This window comes from Electrophorus electricus, chromosome 2 (genome assembly GCF_013358815.1).
Source record: "Electrophorus electricus isolate fEleEle1 chromosome 2, fEleEle1.pri, whole genome shotgun sequence".
NCBI classification, from domain to species: domain Eukaryota; kingdom Metazoa; phylum Chordata; class Actinopteri; order Gymnotiformes; family Gymnotidae; genus Electrophorus; species Electrophorus electricus.
In genome coordinates this window covers 18,311,089-18,334,625 of record NC_049536.1, presented here as the reverse complement: position 1 = coordinate 18,334,625, position 23,537 = coordinate 18,311,089, and the positions used below count along the sequence as shown (strand labels likewise).

At 43.2% G+C, this 23,537-nt stretch overlaps 1 protein-coding gene across 4 annotated transcripts in view; it reads right to left on the bottom strand.

The window, feature by feature from the left end:
• Positions 1-23,537, bottom strand: part of khdrbs3 (KH domain containing, RNA binding, signal transduction associated 3) — a 146,330-nt gene that overhangs the window by 61,323 nt on the left and 61,470 nt on the right. For all 4 annotated transcript variants that reach the window (XR_003411049.2, XR_003411048.2, XM_035521193.1 and 1 more), the window contains exon 2: positions 5,256-5,374. Coding sequence is in view for 2 of the 4 variants with exons in the window: in XM_035521193.1 (XP_035377086.1) it covers positions 5,256-5,374 (119 nt within the window). In the remaining 2 variants the exon portion in view is untranslated. The remainder of the gene's footprint in view (positions 1-5,255; positions 5,375-23,537) is intronic.

Here is a 23,537-nt window from a genome sequence, read left to right as displayed (position 1 = left end):
ACTCAGACACCCACAAACACATACTGCCACTACACAATATAAGTACTCAGACACCCTCAAACACATACTGCCACTAGACAATACAAGTACTCAGACACCCTCAAACACATACTGCCACTACACAATACAAGTACTCAGACACCCTCAACACATACTGCCACTACACAATACAAGTACTCAGACACCCTCAAACACATACTGCCACTACACAATACAAGTACTCAGACACCCTCAACACATACTGCCACTAGACAATACAAGTACTCAGACACCCTCAAACACATACTGCCACTACACAATACAAGTACTCAGACACCCTCAAACACATACTGCCACTACACAATACAAGTACTCAGACACCCTCAACACATACTGCCACTACACAATACAAGTACTCAGACACCCTCAAACACATACTGCCACTACACAATACAAGTACTCAGACACCCTCAACACATACTGCCACTACACAATACAAGTACTCAGACACCCTCAACACATACTGCCACTACACAATATAAGTACTCAGACACCCTCAACACATACTGCCACTACACAATATAAGTACTCAGACACCCTCAAACACATACTGCCACTACACAATACAAGTACTCAGACACCCTCAACACATACTGCCACTACACAATACAAGTACTCAGACACCCTCAACACATACTGCCACTACACAATATAAGTACTCAGACACCCTCAAACACATACTGCCACTACACAATACAAGTACTCAGACACCCTCAACACATACTGCCACTACACAATACAAGTACTCAGACACCCTCAAACACATACTGCCACTACACAATACAAGTACTCAGACACCCTCAACACATACTGCCACTACACAATACAAGTACTCAGACACCCTCAAACACATACTGCCACTACACAATACAAGTACTCAGACACCCTCAACACATACTGCCACTACACAATACAAGTACTCAGACACCCTCAAACACATACTGCCACTACACAATACAAGTACTCAGACACCCTCAAACACATACTGCCACTACACAATACAAGTACTCAGACACCCTCAACACATACTGCCACTAGACAATACAAGTACTCAGACACCCTCAAACACATACTGCCACTACACAATACAAGTACTCAGACACCCTCAAACACATACTGCCACTACACAATACAAGTACTCAGACACCCTCAAACACATACTGCCACTAGACAATACAAGTACTCAGACACCCTCAACACATACTGCCACTACACAATACAAGTACTCAGACACCCTCAACACATACTGCCACTACACAATACAAGTACTCAGACACCCTCAACACATACTGCCACTAGACAATACAAGTACTCAGACACCCTCAAACACATACTGCCACTAGACAATACAAGTACTCAGACACCCTCAACACATACTGCCACTACACAATACAAGTACTCAGACACCCTCAAACACACACTGCCACTACACAATACAAGTACTCAGACACCCTCAAACACACACTGCCACTACACAATACAAGTACTCAGACACCCTCAAACACACACTGCCACTACACAATAAAAGTACTCAGACACCCTCAAACACATACTGCCACTACACAATACAAGTACTCAGACACCCCCAACACATACTGCCACTACACAATACAAGTACTCAGACACCCTCAAACACATACTGCCACTAGACAATAAAAGTACTCAGACACCCTCAAACACATACTGCCACTACACAATACAAGTACTCAGACACCCTCAAACACATACTGCCACTACACAGTACAAGTACTCAGACACCCTCAACACATACTGCCACTACACAATACAAGTACTCAGACACCCACAAACACATACTGCCACTACACAATACAAGTACTCAGACACTCTCTCGTTAAAGAGTCAAACCCATCATTTGCTTTAAAAAAAACCCTTATTTTTATTTCTTAATTTTTATTTCTTTTTGTTCTTTTACTCCTTTTGGTGAGTCTTTTTTGTCCAGTAAATACCTGAAGTGATGGACAAACAGTGTTAAGACAGGATGTGAATGTGACGTAGACGATGTGCAGTAAGGAAAGGTCTGCTTATGCACCATCCTTCTTCAGCGCAGTAAGGATCTGACTGCCCTGCTAGGACTGGATTATTAAAACCATCTGTTACGGCCCCACAGGTGACTGAACCTACGCTGGCTCCTCGGACCCCACCAAGGAGGGTTCAGCATATAAAACAGAAGTATATGTGTGTTTATGACGTTTTACACAGACTACACAACAAATAGCCTGAATGCCACATGCCACCGTGAATTCATAAGTAACCAGGCAACCACAGGTCCCATTCGGTCTGCTCAGTAAATGTAATTCAGCTCAACACATTCAGACAGCCAGCAGGATTAGAAGAGCTCAATATATGTTCACGTAATGCAACGCTGAACTAGAACAATCTCTCTGGGCTGCTGAGGGCCATGTGGTCATGTATGTTTGTGGCAAGAAAAGTGCATCACTATCTGTATTCATTTCACACTGTATGTGTGAGTGTGTGTGTGTGTGTCTGTGTGTGTGTTTGTGTGTGTGTGCGTGTGTGTGTGTGCACATATAGGTGTGTATATGTGCATTCTGTGATACCTTCCTTTTGTGCCATCAACACATCATGCTCTATCACACACTTTCTCTCTCCCACTTTATCACTCTTAATGTATTGTGTGTGTATGTGTGTGTGTGTGGGTGTGCATATGTGTGTGTGTGTGTGTGTGTGTGTGTGTGTGTGTGTGTGTGTGTGTGAGCTCTGATGGCCTTTTTCCTAAAGAGCTGCACAATACCCCACATTAGCTTCAGGTTAGACTCCCAGCTGTGCCGTGTGCCGCCTATGGTCAGGACTGAACCAGAAGGAATGGAAGCCTCTTGGAAAAAAATAAAATGTGAGAGAAAAAGTCAGAGAAAATTTACTTTTACTTTTAGATAAATTTGTTACGTTGCTGTTTCAGTTCATCCAGGCACATGACACTATAGGTTTTAAATAATAAAATGATAATTTGTCCAATAATATAACAGATAAGCAGATCTTCCAAGGCAGGATTGGTCAGGATATTTTTAAGGATGCGGTTTGAAATAAACAGTTACTGTTGGATTGTGTACTGAGACACTTTGAAAAGTTGTATGACCAAAATCGCAGAATCATGATCCTGAACACACTGAACTGAAAAGTGTCCTGGCATAAAAACAGTATATGCTAGCCTGAACCAGTATGTGTTACCCTGAACCATTATGTACTGGTCTAAACCACTATGTTCTGGTCTGCGCCAGTATATACTCCCTTCAGTGACAGAACAACCCACCACACTGTGGAAGGCCTATGAATAAAAGAACAGAAAGCTATCCATTGGGATAGGATGGTTAATGATGTGTGTGTGTGTGTGTGTGTAGATGAGAGTAACATTAGGATTAGGAAGCATCTTAACAAATACATTAGGAGCAGGTATTCTCTCTCTCTCTCTTGTTGATCTCCTTTATTAGACCACCTCTACACACATACTAATAAGCACCCACTCACAAGCCCTGAAAAAGCCTTCACTGAATGAAGAACAAATGCACTCATGCCCAACCAACGCAACCACACCACTCACACCTGTTCTTTTGCTGCTTGTTTGTTTTTTGTTTGTTTGTTTTTTAAACTCGTTTATAGACCCGCTCTCCTTTCTCCAACTCAGACAACAGACATAGATTAGAAAGCCAAGTAAACACAGAATCCCATTACAACCTGGTCCGGAGAAGAAAGAGGAAGCAAATGAGATGAGATGGTTGGTGTGTGTGTGTGCACGTGTGTGTGTGTGTGTGCGCGTGTGAGTGTGTGTGTGTGTGCGCGTGTGAGTGTGTGTGTGCGCGCGCGTGTGTGTGTGTGTGTGTGTGTGTGCGTGTGTGTGTGTGTGCGCGTGTGAGTGTGTGTGTGTGTGTGTGTGTGTGTGTGCACGTGCGCGTGTGTGTGTATGTGTGTGTGTGGTGGGGGGACCTTTCCTTGTATTCCACCAGTATTTCCTTATGGGAATACTGGTGGAATATGAACAGATCCGCTCCAATACACACACAAGGATATATTAATGTCATATGCAAGAAGGTCAGTGTCACCTAAATATCATCCTAACAATGAAGACCAAGACCGCCCTATCAGTGGCGCATGGGACTGCCCAATATTACCCTATCGGTGGCGCATGGGACTGCCCAATATTACCCTATCGGTGGAGCATGGGACTGCCCAATATTACCCTATCGGTGGCGCATGGGACTGCCCAATATTACCCTATCGGTGGCGCATGGGACTGCCCAATATTACCCTATCGGTGGCGCATGGGACTGCCCAATATTACCCTATCGGTGGCGCATGGGACTGCCCAATATTACCCTATCGGTGGAGCATGGGACTGCCCAATATTACCCTATCGGTGGAGCATGGGACTGCCCAATATTACCCTATCGGTGGCGCATGGGACTGCCCAATATTACCCTATCAGTGGAGCATGGGACTGCCCAATATTACCCTATCGGTGGAGCATGGGACTGCCCAATATTACCCTATCGGTGGAGCATGGGACTGCAGGACTGCCCAACATTATCCCATCGGTGGAGTGCAGGACCGTGGGAATGGCCAATATTACCATATCACTGGAATGCTGGACTGCAGGACTGGCCAACATTACCTTATTGGTGGAGCATGGAAGTCTGGGACTGCTTAATGTTACCCTATTGGTGGTGTACAGGACTACCCATTATTTCCCTAACAGTGGAGACTCGGAGAGTGTGACCACCCTATCAGTGGAGTGCAGGACTTCTCAATATTACCCTACTGGTGGAGTGTGGGACTGCCCAACATTACCCTATCAGTGGTGTGCGGGATTGCAGGAATGCTCAATATTACCCTACTGGTGGAGTGTGGGACAGCCTCAGAGTCCAGAGAGGATACAGACAGGATTTGTGACTAGTAATAGGTGTTGAGTTATGAGGTGCAAGTTTGAATGTTTCTGTTCAAATCTGTCCAGTTTAGGGAAGGACATGCTTCATTAAGACACCCTTCAACTCAGGAACACAGCCTGAGGTCAGACAAATTTCACATAACACAAATCAAAACATACTAGGCCTCACTGCAATAACCAGTCAAGGGAAGTGTTAATGGAAACAAAACAGGAACATGACCAAATATACATAAATATACAACGATAAAGAAAAGGAAGGGAAAAAATAAGACACAAACGTTCCTTGAGCTGTGCTCACCTTGGGAAACTGTTTGACAGGGATCAGTACTTTCTGTCCAAGTTTCATGTTCTTGTTTATAACGACATCAATAAACTTCTCATCTTCTTTTTCTTCGTCTTTCTGGATTTTTTCAATTTCTGAAGAAAAACAGAGACATGGAGAGAAGAAGGAATAGAGAGAACGACAGATGAGCGTGTGAGTCAGTTAGTCAGCCAGCCATTAGATAAAAAGTCTCTGAACACAATTAAGAGACAATAGATGCATATCTGGCTGCATATTGGCATCAGATGAGCTGAAAAGACAGCCCATGTGCTTGCCAGTTGTCAGTCACGCTAGCAGCATTTTAGATGCTCAGTGAACTGTGAAATAAGCTCTCTTGGTCACACTGTAATTTAATTGGATGTGCTTCTGATTGTATCTGATAGGGATCTCGTAAGGTTATTTCTGGTTGTGCACAGTCTCACAGAGTCATAACTGGTCTGTGGATGGCAGATGTGGCAGTGGGGTGTGGCACAGTAAAGCAAAAACACACTCACACACAGTAAAGCAAAAACACACTCACACACAGTAAAGCAAAAACACACTCACACACAGTAAAGCAAAAACACACTCACACACAGTAAAGCAAAAACACACTCACACACAGTAAAGCAAAAACACACTCACACACAGTAAAGCAAAAACACACTCACACACAGTAAAGCAAAAACACACACACACACAGTAAAGCAAAAACACACTCACACACAGTAAAGCAAAAACACACTCACACACAGTAAAGCAAAAACACACTCACACACAGTAAAGCAAAAACACACTCACACACAGTAAAGCAAAAACACACTCACACACAGTAAAGCAAAAACACACTCACACACAGTAAAGCAAATGTTCATGACATGTAGGCCCATGTATCAATAATCAATAAATCAAGAAATACACACATAGAAAGAAAGAAAGAAAGATATTCTTTGTAGATCCACCATCCCAGCAAAGAAATCTCTGTACACACTACAGCATCTAAGATCCTCATACAGCAACAACAGGAACAGTATTAAAAAACACAAATCCACATTCACCATGTCTTTTGGTGCTACAGAGGTTACCCTGTGCATTGATATATACTACACGGTACTGAAGCTCTGTTAGTGCAGGTATTGCTGGCTGCTAGCACTGCCAAGGTCATAGGTTCAGTTCCCAGGGAGTGCATGTAATGTCATCCTGATAAATATTTAAGTTACTCTAGATGAAAGCATCTGCCAAATGTCATAAAAGTGGTAGTCCTAAAAGATCAATCTCTAGTTGACACAATAAACACAAACATCATGGTTTTCAGTGTTGGTGGGATGTATTTGAAATGTACTGAAAATGTTTTAAAAGCATCTTGATAAAAAAAAATCTAAATACTGCCACACTTCATGCATCATCCGCTTAACAAGAGGAGTAAAACATTACCACCATTACCAAGTGTGTATTTCCACAAACACACAAGTCGATGGATGCTTTCCAGGTAGACTGTAGCAGCAAGATATTTATTTATTTCCACCATGAATTATTAAAAAGATATGTAATCATAAAATATTATTAAATAGACTGTCATTTGAATTTTAAAATGTTTTATATTCTGGAATATCATTTAAAAAGGCAACTGTTCCATCCCCTAGAATGCAATATGCATATATTGATCTCTAATAAACCTCCGGTAATAATGTCAAGTCAAATGTCAAAAGAATGGTGCTGACCATAAAGCAAGTGGAATGGCTAAATTCCAGTTCAGCGCTTTCTGGAGGAGAGGAATGGATTATGTCCATAAGTCATAACACACTTCTCTACCTCCCTCACTCCATTAAGCTCTAATGAACTGCAAAACACTTCACAAACAATTTAAATATGAAAGACCTTATTAATACTAACCCAGAATGACCTGACATACATGGGTGCTCATTCCCTTTTAATACAATGTATGGCTTTTGCAATATTCATGGAAGACCTGGAACAGGTCAAATTCAAATATTTCAGAGGCTTTCATCGAAAAAGAGCTCAACCATGGTTTAAAAGCACTCTCCCGCTATGACTCTTTCTAGCTCTCTCTTGTGGGTAACTAGCCAACTTTCAAACTGTTTCATTCTAACAGAAAAGCCTGTTGAAAATGAAGTCCAAGCCTGCTATCACAAAGTTTCCGGGTTCAGGTGACTGAGTTGTCCCCCAGACAACAATAGAAGCTTCAGCCCTGCTATTTAGTAAAAGAGCATTAATCATTTTCTTCTAGCCAATTAAGTTTTCCGTTCTTTCCAGGGTGGAATGTTATTGGATTCAACAACAGCAAAGTTGCTTTGCAACAATGTATGCCATAAAAAATAGCATTTAAATATAACTGAAAATAAATGGTGGCTACAAAACAGCAAAGGTGAACCACTTTAATATCTGTGGAAGTTCCACTTGGGTCCGGCAAGGTGGTGGTATGACAGTCTGGAGCTGCGAGCGATAGCATTGTGGTCTAGAACACCTGGAAGCAGAGTCATGCTCAGCAACAGGCCATGGTGTGGGCATAAGGTAGCAATACAGTTTATCAAACATTTTTTTTTGCCTAGATATATATGGATTTCATGAATAAAAACTTGATACAACCATCATGTCAACCAGCATGCACCAGCGAGTACCACTGTGCACCAGCATGCACCACTGCGTACCACCATGTACCAGTGTGCACCAGCTTGCTCCATCATGCACCTGCATGTGTGCAGAGAGTCTGATCTCCATAAGCTTAGTGCGGGACTGAGAGTCTGATCTCCGCAGGCCTAGCGCAGGGCAGAGAGAACAGTGTGCAGTATGAAGTTACAGAAGTCCCATGGGGCAGCCCCTCCATTCCTCTCCAAATGGGGGATGAATATTTACACAGAGCCACATGCTGTTCCAGAAGGACCAAAGAAAAAAAACAAAACAGATTTTTTCGCTATCTCTGTCTCTCTCTTTCAGTCTCTTACACTGAAATCCAATCACATCTTTGCTCTCATTCTCACTCAACCTTTTTTGTTTTTTTTTTTGTACAGGCACGTGTGTGTGTGTGTGTGTGTGTGTGTGTGTGTGTGTGTGTGTGTGTGTGTGCGTGTGTGCGCACGCACGTGTGTGAGAGAGAGAAAAACATTTGTATGTGTGTGTTTGCTTGTTTGACTTTAAGAGAGTGTTCCATCTCTGTAGCTCATTTCAGCTCATCTTTCTGATGGGCACAGGCACATGACCCATATCAAACTGCTCTTGCATAGCCCAGGGGTTAAAGCAAGAATCAGTTTTCAGCCTGGACCCTTTCCTCCACAGCTTTACCTGGCTTCCAGTCTGCATGGCAGAAAAATAGCTTGCTGCTGACTACATAATGTACTGTTACTTATATAATGCTGGTAATTGTGAGATATCTTGTTGAACATGATTCTTTGAAATGCATCCAAAATAAAAACACGAGTTGGTGCTTGTGTTTTTATGTAGAACAGTTGTTAGAGCATTATTGAATTTGCAGCCTGAGTAGAAAATATTTTATCAATCTAGATCTGGGATAGTGCCAGAGAACTTTAAGTCCTGATGCTTTTCTCCTCCTCCAAAGCCTTCTGGCATCTTGCATTGTCCAATCACATGACTTTATGTAAATATAAACCCTGCTCCATCACTGAAAAATGTATATCTGCTTAAAAATCTCAGCACGTTTCTAAGATCTACTCTTATAATGTGAGTTGGGAAAGTCAAATAGAGGTTTAAAAAAATTACCAAATGTACTAAACACAAGGTTTGCGCTAAAGCAGTCCAGCGACACTAAAGGTAGCAACACAGTTTATAAACCTTTTTTTTTTTTGCCCAGATATATATGATGGATTTCATGAATAAAAACTATGATGACGACTTGATACAACCATCATGTCAACCAGCATGTACCAGCGAGTACCACCATGCACCACCATGCACTAGTGCGTACCACCATGCACCAGTGTGCACCACTATGTGTGCGCCAGCGTGGACCAGCATGTACCAGCATGCACCAGCATGCACCAGCATGCCCCAGCATGCCCCATCATGCACCTGCGTGTGTGCACCGGTGTGAACCAGCATGTACCAGCGAGTACCACCATGCACCACCATGCACCAGTGCGTACCACCATGTACCAGTGTGCACCAGTATGTGTGCGCCAGCGTGGACCAGCATGTACCAGCATGCACCAGCATGTACCAGCATGTACCAGCATGCACCAGCATGCACCAGCATGCCCCATCATGCACCTGCGTGTGTGCACCGGTGTGAACCAGCATGTACCAGCATGTACCAGCATGCACCAGCATGCCCCATCATGCACCTGCGTGTGTGCACCGGTGTGAACCAGCATGTACCAGCATGCAAACTGCAGTGACAAGTGGAACAGCCTCCATAAGCACACCAGTTCACCACTTCTGCAATGATAGGTGGATGAGTGAATTTCCATGGTGAAATCTGGAGAAGACGGTCTGATTGCATGCTCTTCCTGCAGGAGCATGGCAAACATCTCCTGTGTTGAGCTCAGTGACTTTCAAGGTGCTCAGATGGATCCAACTGGATGTAAATGAACACTGTGTGTTAAGGCAGTAGGAGATATGACTAGAAAAAACTAATATATTTGACACGCTCTTCCTAAAAAAGGACTTCTCCTCTTCTCACTGATATATCCTCACTTCTGCTCAGGGTCTACAGACACACAACACTTGGTGTCTAGGACACTGGTCCTCATACATTTTAATGCCAGCAAATTTTTAACAATAACTTTTAATGCCATTAATATGTCACCAAAACAAAACAAACAACAAAAAAAGCACTTTAAAAGAAAATGACAAACTGCTGCACCCACTAAATAATTCACTAAGGACTTTTCATTAGTCCATTTGCCCAGATACTTTTTGGCTCATTTTTTTGGGCCTGATTTAGGTTCACACTGTACAAATGTACGCCTAGCAGAAATCGAGGACATTTTCTGAAAGGTGTGAGGTAAGGGGCAGGGATGAAAAGGTACTTTGGGGGAATATGTAATCAAACTCCTGTTTTTTGCACTAGGAATCCTTCGCCTAGGTTATCCTGAATAAATACAAAGCATCAGGATTTTTCTGGGCTTTCTGCAGTGTTAGACGAGCTACTTTAAAACTGTAGTTAACTAAGTCACAAATTATTCTACAAAAACATATCACCCGTGTTACAGCTATGCTAAAGACAAATTTATCCAGCTACACTCCCATCTAGGCTACATGGCAAAATTAGCTTCCTGTTTAGGCTACATCCACGACTGAAGTCATATCTTCTTTAAATAATCTAAAGCTAACAACCAAAAGAAGCTAAATTATAAATGATCTTCATTGTAAATACGTTGTTTTACTTTTTTAACACAAGCAGTAATCAAGAACATAAATTCATGAATTAAACATATACTGTATATTTTGTATTGTGGTTTAGCACCCATCTGCTACAAAATAAGGTGAGGTCTTCACTCTTCGTAGCAGTGGTACTGCCCAACTGCAGTTTCTTTGACACAGATCAGGAAGGCGCGGTCGCCTACTTCTGCAGCACTTCAGTTCCATTACCTGCCTGCTGCTCCTCCTCAGAAACCACAACACTCTGCTTTTTGTTTACTACCTGCAATTGAGTCGAACTGCATACACACAGTAATGGAACTTCACCAGCATTCTCTGGAATGCAGCTGGAGACGAGACCAGCTCTTATCAGTGGTCTTAAAGTTGCTCCGTTCACACATGCTAAAAAAATGGACTGCAGGGAAAAACGGACCGTGGTTCGATTTAAGCAGTCTAAATACTGAATATGTGAAAGCCCAAAAATAATCCACTAAGCACATCTCCTGGATTATACATACTTATAGGACATATTCACTTTGGTGGACAGAGTCTCATTCATGAGAAGCAGGGTCTTGATTTTCACCATGAGCATGTGCTACCAGCGTTTGTGCGTGTGTGTGTGTGAGAGAGCGAGAAAGAGGGAGAGATATCCTGTTATCTGTGTCAAGTCTCATGGACGACAAGCATCGAGACTATTCTCTGTCCTGGCTCCTAGATGGTGGAATGAACGTCTGCTTGCTGTCCGGACAGCAGAGTTCCTTGCTGTCTTCAAACGCAGACTGAAGATCCATCAATTCGTGGAATATTTAAATGACCACTAACTAAACTAGTACTTATTGTAGGGTATTGTTTATTACACTGATGTTGTCTAACTAACTCTAGTACTTGTTGTTTATTGCACTTATCATTGTCTAAGATAGACCTTATGTATTTTGCACTTCTAGGCATCAGCATTGATCCCTGTATTTCTACAGTATTCTAGATCACTGGTATACTGGACTCTAACCTACTGTACTAGGATGTATTCTATGAGTAAATGACAAAGCACTTTGTAAGGTGGTCTGGATAAGAGCATCTGCTTAATGCCGTAAATGTAAATGTGTCAAATCAGTGTAGAAAGGTGTCTGTAACGTAGGCTATTGCATTTAAAATGTGCAATCCAGAAAATGATTGTATTGAAATCATGGTTTGGACAGACAGGGGCAATACGGTGATCAAAGGGGATGTCTTTTACACTTCCAGTTTAACTTCCTGCTTTAAAAGAGCCAGTGAAAGAGAACCCAGCAGAGGATTTGAGTATTTCCTGCTAGCACCCCGTGCAGCACCGCAGAACCAGAGACCACTGTGAAAAAGCACTGGGATGTTTCCAGTAAGAGCCCTACGTACTGTTAACCTTCCAGTTAAGCATGCCCCAGTATAAGCCTACATTCTGTTAACTTTCCAGTTAAACATGCCCCATGCCCCAGTATAAGCCTACATTCTGTTAACGTTCCAGTTAAACATGCCCCATGTCCCAGTATAAGCCTACATTCTGTTAACGTTCCAGTTAAACATGCCCCATGTCCCAGTATAAGCCTACATTCTGTTAACGTTCCAGTTAAACATGCCCCATGTCCCAGTATAAGCCTACATTCTGTTAACGTTCCAGTTAAACATGCCCCATGTCCCAGTATAAGCCTACATACTGTTAACCTTCCAGTTAAACATGCCCCATGTCCCAGTATAAGCCTACATACTGTTAACCTTCCAGTTAAACATGCCCCATGTCCCAGTATAAGCCTACATTCTGTTAACTTTCCAGTTAAACATGCCCCAGTATAAGCCTACATTCTGTTAACGTTCCAGTTAAACATGCCCCATGTCCCAGTATAAGCCTACATTCTGTTAACGTTCCAGTTAAACATGCCCCATGTCCCAGTATAAGCCTATATACTGTTAACCTTCCAGTTAAACATGCCCCATACACAACTACTTACCCTCTACTAAATTTTCATTTTTTTCTGTATTATTTGCCATATACCAATTACTTATTTTTGACATTTATCACTATAATTGTTATCACTTTGTACTGACAAAAGGGCTCACATAAGGAATAGTCATGACACACTGTTCCTTATCAATTATATAGGTATATAACTTATATAATGTGTTGGTCTTGTAGACTAACGCGAGTAGTTTGGCAGACCAAAATGTAGTCAGAACACAGGCAAGGTACAAACATAGCACAAGAAGATCAACAAACCAGGGAGACATCCAGAGGGAAAAACAGATCAAAACCAGAGGGCAAAATCCAGGCAAAAGACAACAGGGAAAACCCCAAAACACTGTCAAGAACAGCAAGGTCATAAACCCAAGAGCCAAACACAGAGGAAAACCACTCAACCACTCTAGGAAAACAGAGGCTTCACAATGAGGAAAGCAAACAGTTGTGAAGTGGAAATAGAAACAGGTGAAAGAGATCAGGGAATGATGATTTGGAGAGGGGTTCCTGATTGGGCTATGATGATAGGGTGAGCTCCACCTGATTACCCAGGGGAATCCGGGGAAAAATTTTATATATATATATGTCTACATCTGCGTGTATATCCAGTCACACTCCATGTCTAGGTGGGTGCATAGGTTGTTGGGTTTGTTGGGTATTACATAGGAGGGAAACTATGAAGCATTTGTTTAAGACTGTAGTGGGTAACAATGCTGCCTCTACTGTGGGGGGACCATGGTTCAAACCCCATCTGGACAAGTGATCTATGCTAGTTCAATAATAGTCTGTGGGCAAGACTCCTAAGAAAACATTTGCCTCTCTAAATGTAAGAATGTCTTCACATTATTTTTGTCCTTGTCATTATTTTAAAAAAAAAATTCCCCCATTCACACCAAAACAGAGAAATGACCACAAGATCACCATACGTGTATTTATTGGGAGTGTCTAGAATGTTCTCCCCTGTTCATACTGGTTCACTGCCATGCTAGATTTTTTTTTTTTTTCTAAAGCCAACTACTGAGATGCTGGGCTTTGCTCATTCTTACATTATGCCATCACCATGTTGTGTGTTCACCATTCTCATTAAGGTGTGTGAAATCTTGTGATACCACTTGACCGACAAAACACTTACAGTATACAGCTCAAGAGCACTGGGCAAAGACAGCTAATCTTTAGCTTTAAATGGAGGAATCCTACAGAGACCACACAGAATGCAGTCTTGCTCAGTGGCGTGCAGCTTTAATGCTCCACACATTCAGGTCAGAAAACTAGCAAATGTTCTTTCTCTTCTAGCTGGCCCATGGTATTGGAATGCATAACTTGTGCCATCATCCTTTTCACACAGAGCTGCGTTCGCTGTGTGCCTGTTTGTCTTTTGCTGTTTGTGTACTGCACGTGCTTTGGGCGAGTGCTGTTCACATGCCTCGTGCACACACACAACTCGCACATCAAAGGCCCTGAGATTAAAAAATGTAAACAGTGAGAAACAAAGAGTGCTTTGACCCAGATCTGGGTCTAATTTCATTTGAAATAATAATAACAATAATGGTGATAATAATAGTGATAATAATAATAATGGTGATAATAATGGTGATAATAATAATAATGGTGATAATAATGGTGATAATAATAATAATGGTGATAATAATGGTGATAATGATGATGATGAAGATAGAAGAACTACAACAGCTGCTGGTGTTCCCCTCATCTGGCATGAGACAGGAAGAAAAAATGAACAAGGACTGAAAGAAAGAAAAACGATAAACCCTTGTGACCTGCGGTGACGAAGCCCAGGCGGATTTCTGGGGTTGAGCGTTGAAACCAGGGTAAACAAGAGATATGTCATATGTCTAAACTAATAGCGGTCCCACTTGACGACCTCCGTGACAAATACCGCTCATTCTGAAGGACAAACCGTGCGCTCATTCATTCCTGCCTCATTTCCCCTTTCCACTACAGCTACTTTTTAGAGGTTCAATATCAATGTGCTCTCTAGAAGCAGAGAGGGTGAAATCTATGAAAAGAAAGATAGAAAGAAAAGAAAATAATACATTTGTGTAAAATAACCAAATGAAAGAATAATGAGAAAGAAAAGTTGCCCGAGCAGAAAATGCAAACCTAATGATGTCATGGCGAGGCGGATTCCGCCTTCCCGCTGCGATGGGCGGTGCTTGGAGCGCACCACGCCTGCGCGGCGCCGCGTTGCCCTTTAAATGAAAGCGGCTCCACCAGCTGCACGCCGCGGAGCTCAACGGAGCGGAGATGTTCCCGAGCCTATTTCTCAAAGGCAGCGTAGCGCTGAGCGGAAGCGCTGCCTTTCTCGGGCGCTGGCACAGCGATCTGCTGGCTTAGCACCTACGAAAGAGCCGAATCAGCCGCTAAACCCACGGTAAGAGCTTGGCTAGAAAACTACTGGCATAGATCATTTGCTTAGCACACAGAGTGCTTCCAACAGGCCCATTGTAATAACTCATCTCTAAAGCGTTAAAAGCGTGGCCCTCCCACAAATACATCTCACAGATTGGCCACTGAGTGGACAGTAAGTGTAAATCAAAACTCTGATATGCCTTGTGCTAATATTCTTCTAATTGATCTGAAATAGCGGGTCATATGTGTTAAATAATAGCTGGGACTAAACTACGCAAGGCGGCAGGGTTACTCTCCAGGAGCAGGACTGGGTAACCGCTGGACTAAATCCCAGCAAGTATGGCATATAACTTTATAATCAAATGCCCTTTAACCTGCAGAGAAGCTTTACAGAATGCAGACTGAAGCCAAGCAATACAGCTTCCACTGCACATACTTTTCAAGTTTTGTCTGGCTAGAGAGAGAGAGAGAGAGAGAAATATATAAGGTTATAGATTTCCATGACAACTGACATTTTTTTTGTCCACAAAGAACGCTGGGATGATGTGTTGCAGCTGTTGGCTGGAGATGACATGTATAACACAAGAGTAGCACTGCACCACACAAAGGTGAACACAGCTAACATCTCTCTCTTCAAAGTACCTGCCGTTGAAGGAGACCGTCCCATACAGCACACCTCTAGAGTCTCTCCCTCGCTCCCTCTTCATGTCTTGAGAAGGTTCACTGAACCCACACAGAAACGCTGCGTACGAGTCCCCGGTGCCTCGCAATGCTGCATGCTCACAAATAACCCCAATTACATGCAGACTGAGAGAAGGAGCCGCAGAGAAGAGATTTTTCATTAAGAGGCAGGTCTGTCATCTGTAATCAAAAGCAGACAAATCAAACAGCCAGGCCTGGCACCATGTCCTGGGAGGCCTCGCTCACGAGGGGACGGCTGCCAGTCTGGTCGTTCTATCCAATCAGCTCCTAATGGAAGAGGCATCATAGACAAATCTACATATCAATTACAAGCCCCATGCCCACCCACCCCACCTCCTTCCCTCTCTCCCTCCTTTCTCTCTCTCTCTCTCTCTCTCTCTCTCTCTCTCTCTCTCTCTCTCTATCAGCTCCTCACAGCCTAGCTGATGCTGATGTTGATGGAGAGTGAGTGAAAACCTTAGAGCCCTGCTGCCTATTTGTTTCATTTGGGTCGTAGCTAATGAGAGAGAGAGAGAGAGAGAGAGAGAGAGAGAGAGAGAGACAGAGACAGACAGAGACAGGGAGAGACAAGAAAAGGAAAGAATAGAAAAGAATGTCATGGTACGTCTAGCTGACCTAAAGCTATCCCAGAGTGCTTCAGAATGACCTGCCCTCTCCTTACCCTGCTAAAACCTGCTTTCCTGAGCAGTGTAGCTCTACTTTTATCCATCTCTCCTTCACTGGCTGCATGCGTCTTAAGCCGGTTCGGACGCGGACGTGCACGGCCAAAAGTGATGTAATAGCGGACAAAACGGCTGGGCTCAGAGACTGTGTGCCACTCGAAAACTAAAACGACACAGCCAGTCTGTTTGCTACCGCACCTGCGCCGCAGATGTTCATTGGCCAGGGAAAAAAAAAATCTAGGAGGAAGTAGGAAAAGAAGGTTGGAGAAAGACTGCATGTAAACACCTTGACATTCAGAAGTACCAACAATGAGTCCCCTCAATGTTGAGCATTTGTTGGCTAAGTGTACTAAATCCCCCCTGATGCCATCATGGAGTGTTTAAAGAGTGTACACCACCTTCCCCATCTGAGTGCCCCTCTCAACCAAAGCTTCATTGATCAACAGTTACCTTATGAGCAGCTCTATGATGTCTGGCTGTGTGTGAACAGTGTGTGTGTGTGTGTGTGTATGTGTGTTTACATTGGGGTCTGTTTCCTTTGTTTCTCATTCACTGTACGGCAGAGAGCGTCTTCAGGCTTCCTGACTGAGCAGCTTTGCCCTAGAGCGCCACCCTCTGGCCTCAAAGTACACGATGGCCATGGAGCACTGCGGACGGTCTGGAGTCACAGGGCGCGCTCAGTGGCGTGTGCTTCTGCGCCTGCTGCAGGTATGGACCAGGCCTTGCCCTGTCTACCACTGAAGGAAGATGGGGGTACAGAACCTGTTCCCTGAGGTCATGAGTGTCACTTGCCTCTCAGCTGGAGAAGACAAGACAGAAAGGAGGACACCCTCCCCGACTAATCCACTCATTACATCACCCCCTCTCTGTCTACCCAGCTCATCTCACCCCATCTATATGCCTGTTACTCTTTATCATGTTTTCTCCCTCTTTGTCCTGTTTTCTCCCTCTCTGTCATGTTTTTTTTTTCTTTTTCAGGTTCTTTTCTGCCTTTCTGTCCTGTTCTTTTCTCCCTCTTTCAGGTTCTTTTCTCCCTTTGTCTTGTTCTTTTCTCCCCTTCATATTCTTTTCTCCCTCTTTGTCTTGTTCTTTTCTCCCTCTTTCATGTTCTTTTCTCCCTCTTTGTCTTGTTCTTTTCTCCCCTTCATGTTCTTTTCTCCCTCTGTCCTGTTCTTTTCTCCCTCTCATGTTCTTTTCTCCATTTTGTCCTGTTCTTTTCTCCCTCTTTCATGTTCTTTTCTCCCCTTCATGTTCTTTTCTCCCTTTTGTCCTGTTCTTTTCTCCATTTTGTCCTGTTCTTTTCTCCCTTTTGTCCTGTTCTTTTCTCCCTCTCTGTCTTGCACTTTCTCTTTCACATTTACATGTACAGTATTTGGCAGATGCCCTTGGACAGAGTGACTTACAGCAGTCCCTCTCTGCTCTGAGTTCTTTCTGCCCCTCAGTCTCACTACACATGTCTTCTATTCCACCTCTTTACTCATCTTCCTCTCTGAGTTTATTTCCCTTCATTTCTTATTCAGTATTCTCAAGTTCCCAGCACACACCACAAACACACACACACAAACACCTATATTCAAATCTGCTTTATTGCTGACAGTGAACAAACGTTATTAGGACTATGTCCAACACTAACAAGGAAGGATGAGGGACCATTTTTTAATGAAAATATGTTTGCCTTAAAGTACATACAGGCAGTATCCGTAATTCCAGTCTGTTTTTGAAGTGACACATGGTGACATTAATTCCTGTTTGCTCTTGAAATATACTCACATATGACTTATAATTCAAGTCTGAGTGTGTGTTTCTAATAAATGCTGAGAGCACCACAAATACCTGTTTGTTTTTTTACGATGCACACACAGAGCAGTATTAATAGTATGCAGTTATGTTTTCCTGTGTGGTTTATGGTAGACACACCGAGTCCATTGACAACAACCCTGTATCCAAACATGGTTAAGGAACAGAAATTCCCTGACTGCATCTCCCGCGTGATGTTTATCGTTGTGGAGATTACTATTTCACCTGAGATCGATGCCGCTGATGAAGATCTGATTTGTGAATTGTGCCTGACAATTTGCTCCCTCAAGACTGAGATTCAATAGCTCGGAGGAGAAATCATGCTATCAAGGTAACGAAGTGCAGCGGTGCTTAAAGCCAAGAGAATGCCCTGACTGCTCAAGAGCCTGCAGTGCATTGGAAAGGGGTGGGTTAGGTGGTGCTTAGCAGGAGAGCATGCTGTTCATCTCCATCGCACCCCCGTAACCACCTATAAACAGGTGCATGATGGTCCAGTCCTTGGCTCCTCACGGGGTCCAGCACAAGAACGAAGAAGAAGAGCTGGGTTCTCTTCCTCCCACCTTCTCTCCTCAAAATTTAAGCAACCCAAACATGTTCTCCATGTTGCATGTCCGGACAACCATAAAGATGACTTTTGAGTAAAAAGATCCCTCTTGAATTTCCAAACACGGTCTAGAAGCGCGCATCTCCAGTGCTGTGGATGCCATGTTGACACTGCACCAGCTCCACTCCTGCGCTTCTGTGGTAAACAGTCACTCCAAATCATCTGTTATTATTGTTAGGGACTCCATTATCCGACAACTAAAAGCCCATAATCCTCAGAATGTTGTAGAATGTTTTGCTGGTGCCCACAGTGAGGATGTAAACAGGCAAATATTATTGCAATTAGAGTATATTCATGTATGAATGATGTTTCACTTTGGTTCTTAAAAAGACAATTTGATATTAAAACATCAAGCCTGGCCATAGAATAATTTTATTTGGTCCCTTCCCCATTACAAACACAGTGTCTGGCCCCATCCCCCCAGTACAAACACAGTGTCTGGCCCCATCCCCCCAGTACAAACACAGTGTCTAACCCCATCCCTCCAGTACAAACACAGTGTCTGGCCCCATCCCCCAAGTACAAACACAGTGTCTGGCCCCATCCCCCAAGTACAAACACAGTGTCTGGCCCCATCCCCCCAGTACAAACACAGTGTCTAACCCCATCCCTCCAGTACAAACACAGTGTCTAACCCCATCCCTCCAGTACAAACACAGTGTCTGGCCCCATCCCCCCATTACAAACACAGTGTCTGGCCCCATCCCCCCAGTACAAACACAGTGTCTGGCCCCATCCCTCCAGTACAAACACAGTGTCTGGCCCCATCCCCCCAGTACAAACACAGTGTCTGGCCCCATCCCCCCATTACAAACACAGTGTTTGGCCCCATCCCCCCAGTACAAACACAGTGTCTAACCCCATCCCTCCAGTACAAACACAGTGTCTGGCCCCATTACCCATTACAAACACAGTGTCTGGCCCTATATCTCATTACAAACAGTTTCTGGCCCCATCCCCCCATTACAAAAAAGTGTCTGGCCCCACCACCCAGTACAAACACAGTGTCTGGCCCCATCCCCCCAGTACAAACACAGTGTCTGGCCCCATCCCCCCAGTACAAACACAGTGTCTGGCCCCATCCCCCCAGTACAAACACAGTGTCTAACCCCATCCCTCCAGTACAAACACAGTGTCTGGCCCCATCCCCCAAGTACAAACACAGTGTCTGGCCCCATCCCCCAAGTACAAACACAGTGTCTGGCCCCATCCCCCCAGTACAAACACAGTGTCTAACCCCATCCCTCCAGTACAAACACAGTGTCTAACCCCATCCCTCCAGTACAAACACAGTGTCTGGCCCCATCCCCCCATTACAAACACAGTGTCTGGCCCCATCCCCCCAGTACAAACACAGTGTCTGGCCCCATCCCTCCAGTACAAACACAGTGTCTGGCCCCATCCCCCCAGTACAAACACAGTGTCTGGCCCCATCCCCCCATTACAAACACAGTGTTTGGCCCCATCCCCCCAGTACAAACACAGTGTCTAACCCCATCCCTCCAGTACAAACACAGTGTCTGGCCCCATTACCCATTACAAACACAGTGTCTGGCCCTATATCTCATTACAAACAGTTTCTGGCCCCATCCCCCCATTACAAAAAAGTGTCTGGCCCCACCACCCAGTACAAACACAGTGTCTGGCCCCATCCCCCCAGTACAAACACAGTGTCTGGCCCCATCCCCCCAGTACAAACACAGTGTCTGGCCCCATCCCCCCAGTACAAACACAGTGTCTAACCCCATCCCCCATCACAATGAAGTTATATACAAATGAATCAGACAAACCAACAAACTACAAGTTACTTTTAGAACTAATTTTTAGAACTAAATTTAAATTCTCATATGAGGAATAATCACAAAGACTAGCATTTTCTCTCTCAGAGCAGTGCAAAGAGAGTACTGCATGCTTTTATTACAAAAACAGGTTCAATTATTGGATTAATGCTCCCCTATCTGGTCTTCCTAAAGCATTTAATTCACAACTGCACTTAATTGAGAGTGCTTGCATTCTGCCAAGCACATGCAGCAGGTCCACGCACTGCTTATCCATTAGTCTTCATATGCTGACTTTAAGACTGCTCTTTTCTCTACTCATCTGTCTGAAATGTTCTATGTTTTTTGAGCCATCCAGAGTTCTCAGATCCTCATGGAGTATATGGCTAATTGTTCCACAAAGCAGAGCAGACCTTTTTGGTGAGCATTTAGTCCAGAGCCACTGAACAATCTAAGGGTAGGATCTAATGGCAGGTAGAATGTATAGCCTGGTTTAGGATTAGAAAGGTTTTCTTTTTTATGTATTTTGTTGTATTGGTGGTGTTTTCTTTTTTGTTTTTTTTTTACATTTGGGTTTGGTGCTTTATTATCTTTTTTTTCATTACAGTGTTCTAACTTTACTAATTTATTAAATCATTTATTTATTACTTTAGGTTTTATGGAAGCTTCTTCATATCTTCAAGAGATACACAGGCTCTAAAGGCACTTCAACCTGAATAATCAGAATAGATTGAATTATCAACAAACAAACAAGCAAAGGAAACAAACAAATAAATAAATGTTCTGCAAAGCAAGAGTTACTTTCACTCAAATCCTGCCAACAGTAATCCATCAGTAGTCCAACAGCATTTTTTGTCCAACACCAAAACAAGAAAAAGGCTCAGTGCATCATCTTTTCCCGCCTATCTGTTAGGTTGCCTGGAAACAGCCCCACATCGAGTTGCAATGTTGTGCTGACATGCTGTACTGCACCAGGCAAGAAAATCTCCAGTCTTTCACTTCTAAAAGAAATTAAAATGTAGCCGAGTGGTGCGCGAGTGATGACCTCCTTGTCGTCATGGCAATTGGCCTCTTTGGCGTCCGGCTGTAGTTGTGTGGGAGGAGGACTTGTTTAAGCACTACATCCATGGTGATAGTCTGTCTTTCTCTTAACCCTTCTCTTTTTTTAGGTTTCTAGTCTGTCTCTCTGATTCCTTTCTGTGTCTTTCTACCTCTCTTTCTTTCTCGGTTACTTTATTTCTCTCTCTCCTCACCCATTCTCGCTCATCCTCTCTTTTTGTATCTGTCAAACTCCTGCTTCCACTTAACCTCTCCTCATCCCCTCTCTCATATTTAGGCTGTGATGAATCTGGTGTCCTTAACAAGCGTCCAACAGAAGGCCCATTCAGAATTAAATGAGCGGTTTATGAGATTGGCCAGAGCCTTTTCCCCGCAGGGAGTTTCTTGCGTGCCCACGGCCGTATTCCCAGAAAGAGCAATTCACTGACACAAACCCCTCTCTCACAGTACCTGTTTACACTACTGCAACCAGTCGGATTCGATAACAAGGCAATGCTGGGAACGAGAAAACAGAAATGTTAATTCTTTGGAACATGGTCGTTAGCTCAACATTTGGTCAGGAATATTATAATGGTTGCATGTTATGCAAGTTTTGATTATGATGGCATTTCTGTTAAAGGGACTCTATGATCTTTTTGTAAAGTCAGCACGGACAAATATATTTCAGTTTTACAAGCAGCACATTGTGAAAGGCAAAGCCCAACTTGTTATCCTCAACTGGCAGCAACTCAATCATCAGTAAACAAATTACCCACAATGACACATATCAGATTATATATGAGATTAATTCTCATATATCTAGAAGAAAAATGAGACAAAGAAGAGGGGAGAGAGAGAGAAGGAGAGTCAGAGAACTGGATGTAAATACTCCTTACATCCAGAGGTCAATCATTAGGGTCAAACTGCTACACCAACTTTACATTTGCAAACTAAGTCCTCCCCCACCTACTCACACACATCACACCACACTCCCGCAACTCAGCCCTACCCCACAAACATACACAAGCCCAAGTGTTTTTAGTCTAGGAGTTACATTCTGGCAGAAGGTTATTGGAGTTAATGTATGTATATGCTACATTTTGGGGTGGAGGTCTGATATATGATGCATATTTCTGCAATGATGGCTATCAGGTTCACATCTAGAACAATGACCATCTTGCATGGTTGATCCAGCATGTTAGCAAACTGCAAAAAAGTAACTGTCATGATACATATCTTCCAGTATTGTGATGTTATGTTTTAACTGTTTCGACTATCTCAGAGGTACATAAGATATTTCTCACACTGGACGACTTCCAAAACTGCATCTCTTCCAAAAATGTATAAACATGTGATTTAACAGATCAGAAGCGAGGATTTGTTTCACATTAGCAGGGTTAACACCCTACATCTTAAATTTTCCCATTTCAAAATATTTTGATTTTATAACAATAAGAATAATGCCTTTTTAGGGTGCTTCTATGCAATCAACAGCTGGCTTTTGCAAATGAAATTTTGGAGTGCATGTTTGTAACAGCATTATAGCTGCTATCATACATGCAGAGCAGCTACAATAGTTTTGTATCTGTGACTATTGAAAGAAATAAAAGAATATCACAAAATATCCAGATCAATCAGATGGCAGCTGTCTAAAAATGTAGAGTGTGAGCAATGGTGTCTGAGCCCCAGAACCTGTTATATAGATCAATAGGTTCCCTTATGCATTATTCAAACGCGTCTGTTAATACTGTATAATATTTCGCCTTCTGCTGCGAAACAAACTGTTGGTGAGCATGTCAGCAGAAAAGAAGGGTAATGAATCCTGTTCAGGCTAACTAAACTCCACTGAGGCTACGTAAACTCCATTCAGGCTAACCAAACCCCATTCGGGCTAATTCAACTCCACTGAGGCTAACTAACCGTATTCAGGCTAACTAAAACCTCATTCAGGCTAACTAAAACCTCATTCAGGCTAACTAAACACATGCACACTCTTTCTGGTACCCAGCGAGCTTT